Source organism: Nyctereutes procyonoides, unplaced genomic scaffold (genome assembly GCF_905146905.1).
Source record: "Nyctereutes procyonoides isolate TBG_1078 unplaced genomic scaffold, NYPRO_anot_genome, whole genome shotgun sequence".
Classification (NCBI taxonomy): domain Eukaryota; kingdom Metazoa; phylum Chordata; class Mammalia; order Carnivora; family Canidae; genus Nyctereutes; species Nyctereutes procyonoides.
In genome coordinates, this window is record NW_026575134.1 from 33,981,305 (window position 1) to 33,997,779 (window position 16,475).

The 16,475-nt window shown below is 46.4% G+C and overlaps 1 protein-coding gene across 1 annotated transcript in view; it reads right to left on the reverse strand.

Moving 5' to 3' along the window:
* The window catches only part of KIAA1549L (KIAA1549 like), a 256,705-nt gene extending 254,437 nt beyond the window's left edge, over positions 1-2,268 (reverse strand). Inside the window, exons 1-4 of the mRNA XM_055300923.1 lie at positions 2,231-2,268; positions 1,879-2,178; positions 1,441-1,649; positions 1,286-1,378 (exon numbers count right to left, since the gene is read on the reverse strand). Coding sequence (XP_055156898.1) covers positions 1,286-1,378; positions 1,441-1,649; positions 1,879-2,178; positions 2,231-2,268 — 640 coding nt within the window. The remainder of the gene's footprint in view (positions 1-1,285; positions 1,379-1,440; positions 1,650-1,878; positions 2,179-2,230) is intronic.
* Between the last annotated feature and the right edge of the window lie 14,207 nt (positions 2,269-16,475).

A 16,475-nucleotide genomic window follows, 5' to 3' on the forward strand; every position in this document is an offset into this window, starting at 1 on the left:
TTAAATAAAAACTCAAAGTGTGTTTCTGATCCAAGGAATCAGAAACCAAGCAGGTGCTTACATGTGTCTGACTCTGGACTTACCTTTTAAGCATTATGCCAAATACACATCACCGAAAACTGCTAGAGGCATACAAACTAGAGGCTAAAATTCTTTAAAGGCTTTTCTTGGGTCTCAGGCACACGTCCAAAGAGGACCAAACTTTCTCACCACTATAATCATAACAGAAAATTTCTGGATGGTAACTTGTTACACATAAGACACCTCATGTCAGGGACCCTTTAAGTGAAGCCAAAAAAGGAAAAGTGGGCTTTCAATTAACCTGTTGAAGACAGGCAATCATTTTAACCTGAAACCCTCTCATCTAGATCCTTCATAATCAGGAATTTTAATCTAATTTGGGGGAAGGGGTACACTGGGGGAAAAAAAAGCAGTTTTCATTAGTCCTTGCTAGAAACCACATAACTACAGGACCACATGTGCTAACGTGGGAGCTATATTCCTTGATAAATGAAATCAAGAGCCCAGAATTTCATCACAAACAACAGCCTGACCTTTACAAGTGCCAGAGTAATCATTCTCCTTTCAAAGACAATTCCTCACTGCACAGTAAGTTTTTAACAGAACAATCCACCGCCCCACCAAAAAAAAAAAAAAAATAGTTACAAGAGATTTCTCAGAATCCTCCAAGGAATTCCAGAAATCCATTTTCTGGGGGTTCTTGGGAGTCTAAAAGACAAGCGTGGTTATTCTTCACTACCTTCCTGCAAACAGTGGGTTAGATGCTTGCTCGGTGCCTGGGTCCTCCTGGGTCCCCCTGCAAGATGCAAGCAAGCGATGATTTCGGGTACCTCCATCCCAAAAGAAAACGGGTCTTGCGTTCAACCTGCAGGGGAAAGCGCTACCTGGGGGGTCGGCCCCCCGGGAATGGCCTAAAACTCTCTGGCCATTGGCGTAGCTCCAACAAAGTGGGCACCCCACGGGGAGCCCGAAATGCAGCGGGCGTCCCCCACCCCGGAGCCTGCCCCGGGAAGGCACATCCCTTCTCCGGGCGTCTCTAACACACCGGGTCTTTATCTAAACCGAGCTCGCCCGCCGGGACCCCCGCGGAGAACCCGCAACTTGTGCGGAGGGGAGATGCGGCCGCCCCCCCCCCCGCCGCGCGCTGCGCTCCCGGGAGACCCACTCCCCGCCCGCCCCGCGCCGCGGCCGCCGACCCCCGACACCCGTGCGCCCGCCGCCGCCCCGGCCGGTGCCCCGCGCGCCCCGGCCGCCAAGTGCTTACCCGGGTCGGCCAGGCAGCGCCCGGCGAGCGCCGCCAGCAGCAGGAGCCCCAGCAGCGGCCGCCCCGAGCCCCTCACGCCCGCGCCGCCCGCCGCTCCCCCGCCCGCCCTGGGGCCCCGGGGCCGCGCGTCCTGCCGAGCCATGGGGACGCTTCACACATCCAGGCCGCCGCCCCGCTCCGCAGCGCGCCCGGGAGCCCGGCCTCCGGCGCCCCGGTCCGCACCGGGCATCTCCGGCCGAGGCCCCGGGACCGGCTCGCTCGTCCTGCCGCGCCCGGGCGGGCTCCGCGGAGCCGCCGCTTCACCCGCGCAGGGCCCGGGGCCGCATGGAGCCGCGGCGGGAGCCGGCCGAGCTGCCCACGCTGCCTGCGAGGGCGGGAAGGGCGCCGCCCGGGTGCCCCCCCCCCCGCCGGGCCGCCCCCGCGGACTCGGGGGCCGGGCGGCGAGCAGCGGGCGCGGGGCGCGGGGCGCGCTCGGGGACCCCCTCCCGCCGGCGGCTCTGCGCGCGGCTCTCGGCGCTCGCTCGGGCTCGGGCTCGGGCTCGGGCTCCGGCTCCGGCTCCGGCTCCGGCTCGGGCTCCCGGGCCGAGCGTTACTGCAGCTCCGAGCGGCGCCTCATTGACAAAGAAAGCACGTAGCCGGCGGAGCGGGCGAGGGAGCCGAGGCGGGCGAGGCGGGCGAGGCGGGCGAGGCCGGCGCGCGCGCGCACCCCCGCGCGGAGCCACCGCGCGCCCCCCGCGCCCGCGCGCCCCGCCGCCCCCGCCCGGAGGGGGACCCCTCGCGGCCGCTCCCGCGCGCCGAGGTGCAGCCTGCGGCCGGGAGGCGGGGGACTGGGGGACTGGGGGGGCGGGGGGCGCTTGCCTCGCGTGCGCCCCGTTTCCCCGCCGGGCTCCCATCTACAGGAGGGGAGGGGAGGTCCTTGCCCTCGCCCCCGGGCCCCAGAGGGGCGTAGACGGTGAGGGTCCACGTGCTCCACCGGCCTGCATCTCGGAAAGCCGCCTGCGGGTGGGCGGCCGTGCTTTGTGCGGTGCGCTCGGCGCTCCGGCTCCGAGGGGCCGGCGGGCACCTGCATGCCCGGCTCAGCCCCGGGGGACGAAGGCGGCTGTGGCCTAATGGCAACAACGCGCCGGGCTTAAAGCACATTATGAGTATGTGCTGCAGCCACACTACGCGCAACGCGGTGCACTGCATGCACACTGGGGAGCGCACAGGGACATGTTCTCCTAAAAGTCCCTTCCCGCGAGGACAATTAGGCAGTCGCTCTGCAGGAGAACAAAAGGCCCCCTTGGCCTGCTTGCTCTCCCCTTGCCAAGCTAGATGACCTTAGACCTCGTTCATCGGAGCTTCAGACTTCCTCCGCCAACAATTTTTTTTTTTTGAGGGCCCCCTACCTGTGGGCCACCGTGCTAGGCACTGAGGACGGAAGTGGAGAGCGAAAACACACGACCCTGACCTCATGGAGCTCAAACTCCACTCATTCAGCACCACTTACTGACCCCTATTTTGTGTCAGGCACTGTTCTGGGCACCGAGGACGACAGCCACACACCAAATCCCTGCCCTCCGAGAACTGACATTCTAGGGGAAGTACACCGGCAATAAGTGATAGATCCTATGTAGGCCCGTGATAAATGCTATGGAGAAAACTCAGCATAAAAGAATGAAAAGCAGGGTGAGCGTTGCAACGTTAAATCGGGTGAAGGAAAGCCTCACTGAGGAGGTGACATTTGAGCAAAGAGGTGAATGAGGTGAGGAAATAAGTCTCCCCGGGAGAGCATTGCAGGTAAAAGGACAGCAAGAGCAAAAACCCAGAAGCAGAATGTGCCTGGTGTGCCCAAGGCACAGCAAGCCAGCTGGTGGGTGTGGAAAAGTGTTATATCTCACTTATTGTGCACCAGGAGGATAGAAATAACACCATATTTCATCTAAGATACACTCTCCCCCCCCCCCCCCCCCCCCGCACATGAGAACTTCTCAGAGAAGTTCTCTGCATGTTTTATAATGCATCTAAGGTTTGTTATAATACAGAATGCCCTCTCGGGGTCATTATGATTCAAGTTGGCTGCTCAGTTAAATTAGCTCTGCTGTTTTTAAGAAGCTTATAGTCTGGTTGAGGCACAGAAACAACTCAAAGAGCCAGTTGGAGCCACTGATGAAGAAGCCAGTCCATGGCCATGATTCAGGCAACATCACAAGGCAGGAGGAAGAGTCCTGGCAGCAAGTGGCAGCAAGTGGCGATCCCAGAGACAGGGAAATGGGGCATTGCTGGCCTGAGGTAGATAGAAAAGATCCAGAAGGGGAGAGGCTGTGGGCAAGAGACAAGATCAGGCCACAGCTGGTTCTCCATGCGCATTTAGAGAGAGAAAAAAAGAGAAATTTGGGAGGCAGATTCCATGGGGTTGAGAGATAGCAAATGTGTATCTCGAAAGCATGTCCTCTATGTGTTCATTGGGATTTTTTTTTCCTCCTTCATTATTATTTGCCAGACTTAGACAAGACACAAATTTCCTTTGGGGGATGTTGTTTGTTAGACGTGTTTCTTTGAATTTCTCTGCCAGAGGAGGCTGGTGTCCAGAGCAGACTCGATCCTGTCCTGGGCAGGCCCGCGGTCTAGCGAGCCAGGCTGCCGCTTCAACTCCAGCAGGTGCAGGGAGTAGCGGGCGGGGCCACATACAGCATCCCCAGCACCATGCTAATGTGGGTGAGGAGTGGCTGTTCCTGCCTGGAGGAGGGAAGGTGAAAGAAGGCCACATTTCCAGCTGGAGTGTGCCAGGCCCAGCAAATGGCAAGGTGGAGAGGCGGCTACAGGTCTGTGGCGTTTTCAGAGCAAGAGCGACGCACCCGGTGAGGGTGGCAGGTGGGGGACGTGAGGGACCCCTCTTTCAGGCAGGAGATCCACACGGGCACACATGTGAGATGCTTCGTGCCGTATCCTCACCCAGGAGGCCCCGCTGCGGGGAAGTCTTCTGCTGCAGCAGGAAGCTTGATGAGATCCCAGGCCTTGATTGATGAGGAGTCAGTGCACAGACTCTGAAAATTGACTACTTAGGTATTTCAGGCCCGGCTCTGCCATTTACTGGCACATATGCTTTCTGTGACTCGCCCATAACCCTGGAAATGATAAGACTACCTCCCTCGTCGGGTTCTCGAAAGGATGGAGCTGCTCTGCGACAAGCATTTAGAAGTGTCCTGGACACACAGTAAGTGCTCAGTCTTATATATTCTATAACAACGGCATCCCCTCTAACCCATGAACCCTTGGTTGACTTTGGCCTGCTGAAACTAAGGCCCTGGGACCTTGCCTCTGTGTGATGATTGCTGCATGGCTTGAATAGTCTGTGTCTTTTTGCAAAGCATTTTGTGAGGCCAGGGGTAGAGATCGGTCTCTAGACAGCGGTTTCTGGTCCTCGATGGAAACTTCTGACATCGCCTTCAAGGGAGATACCTAGGCCTCTGTTTCGTTATTTTTGCACTAAGCGGATTTCCCTGCTCTAGCCCTAATCTCTATCACTGACACTCCTTGCTTAAACAAAGCCCATGTCTACACTGAAGTCCTACTTTTTAAATATATTTGTAATGATTTTTATTTGTTTATCTGACAGAGAGAGAGAGAGAGAGAGAGAGAGAGAGAGAAAGCAAGGAGGCTCAGCGCAGGCAGGGGGAGAGGGAGAAGCAGGCCCCATTGAGCAGGGAGCCCGATGCAGGGTTGGACCCCAGGACCCCGGGATCATAACCTGTGCTGATGCACCCGCTTAACTGACTGAGCCACCCAGGTGCCCCCGATGTCCTACTTTTGCGTGCCCTGGACTGCACCAGGTCCGGTGGTTCCTACAGCACGCAGGGCCCTTGCCTTGCATCAATGTACTTAAAGTCGAGTGAGGGAGACACACAATTATGCCACCCCTGGCAAGTGCTACCCCAGATGTGGTGAAGGGTGCTGAGGTGACACGCAGAGGGGGGCGCTGGGAGCATCGCTGGAGAGGCAAGCAGGCCATGTTCAGGAATTAAAACGCGTCTTTATAAATCAGTGTGGCCTAAATATATTTCAGACAGATTACTGGGGGGGAAAAAAAGGCAGAAGTTTCAAATGAAATTCTAAACATGGTGTTTGGTTTTCCTTGCTTTGGGTGCCCTTGAGAAAAGATAACAGTGTTGTATGAGATGGAACATTGAGTGGCTCCCTCCTGCATCTCAGAGTCCGGGCTTCTAGAAAAGTGCTTGACTCCCTACATGGGTCCCTGCAGACAGGAACTGCTGCCCTGGAGGATGAGAAAATGTAGTTGAATTAACTGTGCCCGAGGGCCGTAGGGGGCTATGGGAGAGTTCTAACGCAGAATGTGTGACTCGCTGTGTGTTTCGGGAACTTCACTCTCTACCTCCCAGAATGAACTAGAAGAGGGGTGAGGAGCCCAATCAAAAGGCTGTTGCAGAATTGTAGGTCATCTTGTTTCCCTTTCCCTCATGTCCCAATCTACTCTTCTGAAAGAAGCTTCCAAATTCTGCACCAGGACCCAGCACGACAGGCCCAGCAGTCTGGTGCCAGCAGCCACTCAGGTCAGCTCTGGGTGCCCAGGTGGGTGAGGCTGGTCTCAGAACTCACCTTGGCCCCACGGCAGTCTCACAACTCAGCACTTGTTGCTTTGCACTGGTCTCCTGTTGATAACATTTCAACTTCCCAGGCTCTGGCTAATTATTCCCCAAATCCTCCAGTGGGAGAATGCAGTTTTTAACCATGAAGGGCTAATTTGTATTGTGAATATTTCTGGTGCTCCTGGGGCTCATCTAATTGCAAAGCAGGGGATATGGTCCAGGCTTTGGCACTATGGGACTAGCTCATTTTTTTTTTTTTTTTTTTTTACTGCATCTCTCTACCTTCAAGCTCCACTTAGCTCTCTGAAGCGCTTTTCTCAGGCCCTCCGTAGGGTGGGAGGCAGGGCTGACCATTGAAAAATCTCAGCAATTACACAACCTGGGTTCCAGTCCTAATCTATCACCTAATAACTGGTGACCATAGGAAAAAAGTGAAACTCAGTATCAACTCTTTCAGAGAACTGGAGATGCCTACCCAAGATACCAAGGTCATCTACCCAAGAGAAATCCAAACACATGTCCACACAAATATTTGAATAGAAATATTTGAAGCAGTATTATTCACAAGAGCCCAAAATGATAAAACCCAAATTTCCATCCACTAGTGAATGGATAAATGGAATGTGCTACAACAGCATATTACTCATCAATAAAAAGGAACAGAGTTCTGAAACATGCCATGATACGAATGAATCTTGAGAATATTCTGCTGAGTGAAAGAAACCAGTAACAAAAGGCCAAATATCATGATTACATTATATGAAACATCCAGAAAAGGCAAACACAAGCTGACAGAAAGTGGAATAGAGGTTGTCGGGGCTGGGGACTGTAAAGGCATAAGGTTTCTTTTTATGGTGGTAAAAATGTTCTAAATTAGATCATGGTTATGGATATATAACTCTAAGTATACTAAACTTCATTTTTTAAAGATTTATTTATTTATTTGAGAGAGAGAAAGAGAACGCACGAGTAGGAGGGGCAGAAGGAGGAGAGAGAATCTCAAGCAGACTCCCCACTGAACACAAAGGTTCACACAGGGCTGATCTCAAGACCCTGAGATCATGATCTGAGCTGAAATCAAGGGTCAGAAGCTTAACTGACTGAGCCTGCCAGGTGCCCCACATACTAAACTTCATCTAAGTGAATACTTAAAACTAGTGAGTTTTATGTTCTGTATATCATCTCTCAATAAAGGTGTTAAAAAAAAACGAATCTGGCACAAAGTGGTCAATAAATCTTTGAGTTTATTGTAAGATAAAGTGTTTTTTCTTGAATGTGTAAAGGATATTTATATTTAAACTTCCACTTTCAAGGCAATCACTTTTTGTAAAAAAAAAAAAACACAAAAGACTCAACAAAATTTGCATTGTTCATTGTAGGACTATTGGTGATAGAAGAACAAATGTTTGTGCGTTTTTATTTGAAGATCCTTCTCGTATTTCATTTGGAAAGATGAGCAAGGTCGGCCTCCTTCATTTTACTTCCCTTCCTTTTTCAAAAGGCAGTTTTGCCAAGCTTAATGCAAGAATATCTGAGTGCTTAGAAGAGAGAGATTGCCATGATCTCTGGATGGTTTCCAGGGTTGTGTTATTGCTGAGCTTCATCTTTCCAGAATGGGCAAAACACTGTCCAGTCTTTGTTATGATTTTGTAATAGATGTGCACATTTTTAAAAAGTTTTTGGACATCACATGAATAAAGTTATGTATGTATGAATGTGTATATATTACGTATATGACATCTGTTCTGGAAAATATTTGCCCTGCTGTACCTCATCTTTAGGAGCCCTGCATGGGTATAATATATGAAAATGGGACATTCTTGAACTGCTGAGCACGGGACTGTCACCCTATGCACTAAAGGGCCAGATTTTCAGGGGCAGCCCGGGTGGCGCAGCAGTTTAGCACTGCCTGCAGCCCATGGTGTGATCCTGGAGACCCAGGATCGAGTCCCACGTCGGGCTCGCTGCGTGGAGCCTGCTTCTCCCTCTGCCTGTGTCTCTGCCTCTCTCTCTTTCTCTCTCTCTCTCTATGTCTATGATGAATAAATAAAATCTTTTTTTAAAAAAAAGGGCCAGATTTTCAAGAGCCAAGGACATCCATACCCACGTGAATGTGATGAGACTTAAAGAAGTGAACTGAGACAATTCACTCTGGCTGTTTGAACAGCAGCATTTCATAGAAGAGAAAAAAGAATCAATCCTCTATTTTCTGACCACATAAAAGTTTCTTTTTGTAATAAAGTAGAAACGCTCTCCTCAAAAAAAAAAAAAAAACCAATAAAGTAAATAAAGGTCTATCATTTTCGAAAGTCTGTAAGAAATGTAACATAAACAACATTCTATCAAGGATTTAGCCCACCAGCAATAAATGCCAGCCCTCCTAACCAATCAATGCCCCTTTTTGTTTGACAAAAGCAGCTTTATTCTATTAGGAAGTCCAATCAAATGCATCTTTAGACCAAATGAAACCATCACACCTTTAGAAGTAACATGCGCAACAACAAAAGCATCTTCCATTCTTAAGTACCTGTTAGGTGCCTGACAGTAGACATTTTTTTGTAGATCAATCCAATCCTATCTATCATTTCTTCACAGTGTCGGATTTAAGCCATTTTAATCTTTACTATTTCATTCATTGATAGACCTTTATTGAGCACCTTCTATGTGCCCCAGCCTGTGCTCACTGGGGCTATGGAGATGAATAAGACAAAAATCCATGTCCTCAAGGGTCTCAAGATACAGCAATGAAGAAATAAAATTATAAAACAATTACTTCTGCCGGAGGTGAAAATGACCCAAGGAAGGACAGATTAAATATCTTCCTGAGTCAGGGGAGGCTGAGGGAGGAGGTGACAGTTGGGCTGGGACAGAAGAGACAGCTAAGATGGAAGCAAGAGAGAGGGCATTTGAGCCACATGAAGATGGGGAGTTACAAATCAGCAGGTGCCCTCTGCAAAGACCGCTGATACAGCTATTTAGTGTGAGGAGAAAAGCAATGAGAGATTCAATTGGTGAGTCAGACAATGGACCCATCACAAGAGAGTTTAACATCCTCCCAGGGATTTGGACATTACCCTGAAAGTGATAGTCAAGGTTATAAAGCAGGCAAGCATCCACTGGCAACTCCAAGATTTCCACATGAGGAGCTTTGGGGAAACTGGTCAAAGACTTGCCTTGAAACTGAATTTGCTGGACAGAGAGCTATGCTTTCACTTAGACTGCGTGTTTACTTACACCTGCTCCCCAGCCCCAAGCATCTTCTTGTCATCTCACTGCTACTATCTTAATCAGAATTTAATTCTGGTAAGACCGCATGGCAAGTAATAAGAAGGTTGATTGGAGTTGGGAGTAGGGGTGGGCAGGAGACGGGGAAGCCAGACCAGAGCATGAGTTTAGACAAGTTCCTGAGCTGAAGCCAGACAGCACAGTGGGGATGGTGACACGAATGGTGTTGATGTGGATATGACAGGGATGATGTGATAGGAGGAGGAGGAATTGAGGACAGCATTCAGTTTGAGAATTGGGGTGAACGAGGAGGCCATTTTCCGAGAACTGGGAATAAAGAAAAGGGAGTTTGAGGGATAAGGAAAACACAAGTTAGGCAGGACATCTGGGTAGAGATGTCTATTAGGTCCGAGCTTCACAAATTTTAATGTGTTCATGAGTTTTTGGTCCTTGTTAAAAATGAGGATTCTGATCAAGTTTGAGGTCATCTGAGTCTCCTTTTCTTTTTTAGATTTATTTATTTAGAGAGAGAGAGCGTGCACGCACATGCATGAGTCGGGGTGGGATGGGAAGAGTTGGCCTGGGGTGAGGGGGCAGTGGGGGCAGGAGAGAAGCAGTCTCCCCATTGAGCCAGGAGGCCAACGTGGGGCTCGATCTCACCACCCTGAGATCATGACCTGGGCCTAAATCAAGAGTCGGGAGCTCAATCAACTGAGCCACCCAGGCACTCCCTGAGTCTGCTTTTCTAAAAACAAAAAAGCTAAGAATTGCTGATCCTGATTGATAGGCCATTCTAGGAGTAACAAGACATTAGGCCATCAAATACAGGGCTTTTTTCTTAGCTCAATAATTGAAGTTTTAAAAAGCCAAATCCCTGAGCTTTGGTAGTTTATGAGAAGCTAGTTCTGTCTCCCCACCAGGAGAAACAAAAACCAGCTTTATTTCTATTCCTCGCTCCCGTATCAGATCTTACTTCCCCACCCACTGCTGTGTGACTCTCAGTATCTTTCTCTCCTGGTTTCTCCTAGGCATGACCATGTGACCTTCTTGGCCAACAGAATGCGTCAGGGTGCCAGTTCCATTCATAAGCTTTAAGAACCATTGCAAGGTCTAAGTCTGTATCTTTTCCCTTCTCCATTAGGACGGCACGTCCAATATTTATTACTCCTTCAGTCCAGATACAAAAATGAAAAACACCCATGCACTATACATGGCCTGTAGCCAGGAGCAGAGGTGCCACCCACCTGGGACCAAAGTATAACAAGAGCAAGAGATAAAAAAAAGAAAAAGAAAAGAAAAGAGCAAGAGATAAAGTGGTGTTGTTTTTAGCTACTGAGATTTGGGGGTCATTTGTTCCTGCAGTGTAACCTAGCAAAAAATTGACCAGTAGAATGTCTCAGCTATTAATGAAAGAAATAAGGCTAGGAAGGAATTAGAAGAGCTAAAATAAATATTGCATTCTTTTAAAATTATGAAATGTGCTAATATATCCACTTTCTGGATATGAAAAAGATATAGAATGAGGTTGTAGGCTTATAGTAACCTCGAGATTATGTGAATGCAAGTTATCTGGAAAATTTAAAGAGTATCAGCCTTGGAATGATAACTCCAGCGATACCGCTCTTCCCGTGAGCTTGAACAAGTCACAGTCCTCTGCTGTTCACATAAATGAAGAAAGTGAAGGTACTAAACGCTTAATGGATGTTCTGGATCTGGACCAGCCATATCCAGCTGGTACCGGCTTTCTAAGAATCAGTTGTTAAATTTGCAGGAATTTTGTGAACCACTTGTTTAAACATGGAGTTACAATTAGGGGTGCCTGGGTGGCTCAGCCTGTAGAGTGTGAGGCTCTTGATCTCGGGGTTATGAGTTTGAGCCCCGCATTGGGTGTAGAGATTACTTAAATAAATAAACTTTAAAAAATAATTAAAGTTACAATTAAATTGTATTAAAAACAAAGGTAATAAATACAAAGCCTCACTTTGCATGGTTCCAATAGGCATGAATTTCAGTTACCACGGTTTAGATGAATAACACAGTCTGCCACCAACATGGTTCAGATTTTAGTTACCACAAAATATTTTCTATGAGTGATTGTGTAAAGTGTGTGCTTTGCTGTTGGCTCTCCAGTCCATAAATCACCATGTAAAATAATAGATGCGCTTCATAAACAGTGACCGGTCACATCACGTCTTTCCAAGACGGTTGGTGATTGATCACTGCTCATCTGTTAATCAGTTCATGCAGACAACAAAGCATGGAGTTGTGTTACCTACTTGTCTTCTAGTGACAAACCTATGTGGCATTTGACAAACATGGATGATGATAAAAGGGAACTGTCCAACCAAGACGTAAGTACAGCAAAGAAATGAAAATTGATAATGCGGGGAGTCAAATCCAGCATAAGGTGAATGAACTCATAGAAGAAATAGCTAGTTGTGGGAATGCTGACAGGCTGCTGTCTGAGAGACGGTACAAATAAAGCCAGAGGAACTTAGTGAAGGCAAACTCTTTGACATAAATGGGCAAAGTGTTCATGACAGGAAGGATGAAGAGATCCAGAAATAATAGCAGCAGCAAAAAAAAAAAAAAAAACCCACAAAAAAATTCACGTTAAAAGAATTCTCAGAGATATTTCATGACATTCGAACCACAAGGGAGAAAGAAAGTGTTAGAAGCTGATCCAAAATGAGAAAGTGTGTAGAAAAGATATATTGTCCACAATGAGAAGTAAGCAAACACCACTAAACCTTAATTCTCAATGTTTCTAATGTCTTAAATTAGTATACTATGTAAATATTAGCCTATTTTTTTCATTTCCCAATATATGCTTATAACCAATAGTACAAAATTTTGTAATGCTTTAACAAAAAATAGTGAAGGTCACGGAACAATTGTAACTTTTCCTATTGGTTATAAGATCACTTAGCATGGTTTCAGCTTGCACGATCGTTGTTATGGTCCCACAGTACTATCCAAAGAGAAAACTGCTTGTTCACAAAGCTTACCACTTCCTAATTATTTACTACGTTTTACTGTTATCTGTGCTTTTGAAGTTATTTCTGTCTATTGTATAGATACAGTGGAAGTACTGTATAAAGATATACATCTCTTCCAACTTCAGGTTTGGTGCCATCATGTAAGTAACTTGAAATTGTGGTGGGAGCATTTACACCACAGAAATTGGAACACTACAAGTCAGAGTTTGGTTTATTGCTTTGTTGATTTTCTAGACTTAGGTGATGGAGAAAACGTTAATGCAAGTTAAAAGTGTATCATGTCTGCAAGCTGTCCAGTGTAAATAGTGCAAAAAATTGAGGTATGTTTTCCAATTTTTAAAAATTATCATCAAAGGACATCTGGGTGGCCCAGCAGCTGAGCATCTGCCTTTGGCTCAGGTCATAATCCTAGGGTCCTGGGATCAAGTCAGATATCAGGTTCCCTGAATGGAGCCTGCTTCTCCCTCTGCCTGTGTCTCTGCCTCTGTCTCTCATGAATAAATAAATTAAATCTTTAAAATATATATAAATAAATCAATAAAAATAAAACCTATCATCAAACTGAGCAAAGACTTCCCTCGTGGCATCGGCAACAAGTGAAGTTCCAAGATTCATCTTTGCTATTTCGCTTTGGTCTTACATGTAAAAGAAAATAACAGTGAACAATCAGGTCAGAACTTCCCTGTTCATCAACAACATAAGCAATTTCTTTGCTAAATGAGACAGTAATCAAGTATTTATTCATAGCCTGATTTTGTCAAATTGTGATTTAACTAGAACCATGGGTTGGCTATAGGTACAAGAGCTGGTGAAACTCGATGAATGCATTCTGTGAGAATTAATTGGATATATGGAAAAAATTACTGTATATTTTACCCTCATTTGTGTGCCACACTCTTTTTTTAAAAAAGATTTATTAATTTATGTTAGAGAGGAAGAGAGAGGGGGAAGGGGCCGAAGGAAAGGGAGAGAAGCCGACTCCTCGCTGAGCCACCCAGGCGCCCCTGTGTACTACACTCTTTTTATTAATGATATTTATACCAAACTTCTGTAGGTACATATACATGCAGCCCTCATCCCTCACCTCTTTCTTCAGATAGTTGTCAAACGTTTCCCAGCACTGGGTTCAGAGAATGCAGTGAGGTGGAATTTCCACAATCTTTGGAGTCAAGTGGGGTCTTGCATTTCAGCCCAGCTTCTTTCTGTGTTACCTGAAGCATATTATTGAGCCTCTCTCTAAGCCTTTTCTTTTTTCTGCAAAATAAAAAATTAAATAAATACAAGATCTTAGCACAGGAAGGGGTTGTTGTGAGCTGGATGCCTCCCCTTCCAGCCTCCCCTTCCGGCTGCCAAATCCTCTTCAATTTGATATCCTTTGCTGGAGAGGAAAGGATCCACACGTTTTGGGACTCCCTGGCAGGTCTACATGGCAGCAGAGGAGTGGATAAATGATGTCTTCCTTTGATTCCGTGATAAAGCAACCAGTTTAAGTAATCTAAGGATTCCCTGAGGCTTGGAATCCTCTCTCTCTCTCTCTTTCAAAATCTGTCTACAAAAGTTAGAAACTTCTTACATTATATTATCCATGTTCATGGGACATGGCCTACCCTGCCCCTACTTCTGTTTTGTTATTTTTCCTTCAAGTTATGGGACCAAACTTGAGAGAAAAATTAGAGAACGCTTTCTCCCCCTGCTGGCCATGAAGCAACACCGTGATGAACAGAATCCTTAAATGTCAAAACAGAAAGGCAACGAACTCAAAGAATAACTATTCCAGCAGACTGGTTACCCACAAACTAACTCTGGGCTGCAGACAATTTGTGTTTAAGTTGAAAACACTGGGCGCCAGGGTGGCTCAGTCAGTTAAGCATCTGTATTCAGCTCAGGTCATGATCCCAGGGTGCGGGGATCGAGCCCCACATGGGGCTCCCTGCTCAGTTTAAGGTCTGCTTCTCCCTCTCTCTCTCTGCCTGCTGCTCTGCCTACTTGTGCTCTCTCTCTCTCTCTCTAATAAATTAATCAAAAGTAAATAAATAAAATGAAAACATTGTTAACCTTTCATTAGTTGCCAGGATTTCACCGACATCCATTTTCTCAAAAACCCAGTACACACTGGGTCTACCATCCTGCATGCTTTTCCCCAAAGCTCCCTTTGGACAGGGCTTGACTCCGCACTGTGCCATGGCCCCCACGCTAATCCACGTACTTGGGTCGTCTGTCCAGCCCCTGCTGCTTGAATTTGCACCCCCTGACTCAGTTTACCAGTGAATAAACTCAAGCCCAAACCATATGCTCACAACCATACCACCTGATTAGTGCCAGGAGAGATAATAAAATTTGAGCCTCCTAAATTCTATTCAATAAATATTTGTGGATTTCATTCATTTTGCAAATGTTTGAGTGCTTAGTATGGGAAGGCACACAGTAAATGTCAAAGATGCAGAGTATGCAAAATAAAAATAGTCTTTGCCTTCAGAGTTTAGTCGGTGGGAAAAGCAGACAAGGAATTACAAGAAATAGGATGAAAGCAACAAAAGCACGGATGGGGACTACGGTGATGCAGCAGCACAGTTCCTGTTCTCATCGCCTCATGGCCTGGTTCAAGTCAATCAGCACGGATTGTGGATACACAATGCAAACATCACTAAGATTTCCTGAGTAACGCCTTCCAACCCTAGGAAGGGTCCACATTTATTCCACATCCGTTGGCACAAGTGCTAACCATTGGGGAAACAGCTATAGACACAGCATTTATTAGATGAATCCTTCTTACATGCATGCCCTCTAAATTGTCACTATTTTTCTCCTCATTCATTCTGGTTTTGAATTACCATCTGCAATCCATGCACAAGGCCAGGAGAAAGTCAAGGTCAGTTAACAGTCACAAGACAGTTAAAGGAGGTGCACAGCAGTTACTGGGCAAGTGACAATGTCTCCGCAGAAAGAGGAGTTAGATCTGAGCTTGAGTGATGAGGATAGAGGATGAGATCTAAACGAAGAACAGGAACTATTCTTGGTCAGCAACACCCATGGCACCATACAGGGACACCACTCCAAAAAAACAAGCAAATTACCTATGTGTGGGACGTAGACATTATTCAAACCAGGTCCTTTGAAATCTGGGCTCTTTGGAGAAATGGCCAACTCCAGATCCAAGGCCAGAAAAATACAAGGTGAGCCTAAGATGCCTTATTGGGCCAGAGAACAAGGCAACATTGAGACTGACGCAGTGATGTCAAAAGGATTCAGTAAATTAAAGTTAATTATTGAATACAGCAAAATCCATGAATCCATAATGATGGGGGGTGAGGGGGAAGGTGCAAGCAAGCTCAGGGCCAAAGCCAGAAAGTCTTTCTTTTTAAATCATGAATGATGCCAGGTAATGAATGTACAAGGAAGGACAGAATTGAAAATCACCATTTGCAACCCCCAATGTAGTAACTGATTCAGACACCAGACGTCAAGGGAGGCTAAAGCCACTGAGTAAAATGTTACTGATACTGCCACAGTGCCACCCTACAGACGGCAAGAGAGAGATTGGCTACCAACCTCTTTATCCCAGTGTCATTACTGGTAATAGACAACCTGAAATTACATGCTTCTTGACATGATGCAATAAGGACACAACATCTCCTATAATTTTTGCAATGAACAAATAATAAAATGAACAAACATAGAAACTAATCAAGCCATTAGACCCAACTTCTACTTCATGGAAAATATAGGGAGGAACCAGTTAGCGTGAAGAAACAGACAAATTCAGAACGTAGGACATTCTAAATTCTTCAAAAATGTCATGAAAATAGAGGACTGCTCTGAATTAAAAGTGGTCAAAGACACAGGTCACAGTCAAATATAACAGGTGAATCTTGATTGGTTCCTGTAGTTGAGGGGAGAAGGGAAGAGCCATAAAAGACATTGAAACAATTAGGCAAATTTGAATATGGGATGGAAACTAGATGCTATAAAATCATCTAACTTTGCTGGGTGTTATGAAGTTTTGAGGTTAGTGTAAGAATGTCATTCCTACAGATGAGTGCTTAAGTATTTAGGGGCCACAATTATCCACAAATGGTTCGATTTAATATTTATATGTAAATAGAAATGAAGCTAATGTGGCAAATGTGAATCACATTTGTGAAATGTGAATTCACAACTGGAGAATCCAGTTTAAGGTTTTATGTGTGTTTGTCCTACTATTCTCTTTCCTGTTTATATTTTCTTAAATTAAAAAACTGGCTTAAAATAGTATGAAAATTTGATGTGGTAAGAAAAAAATGAATTCTTTGGATTCTCCATGGTCACTGAGGAAAAAAGCAATGATGAAAATACAGTGGATCACCTCTAAATTTCCCATTTTGTCATTTGAAATGTTTCTGA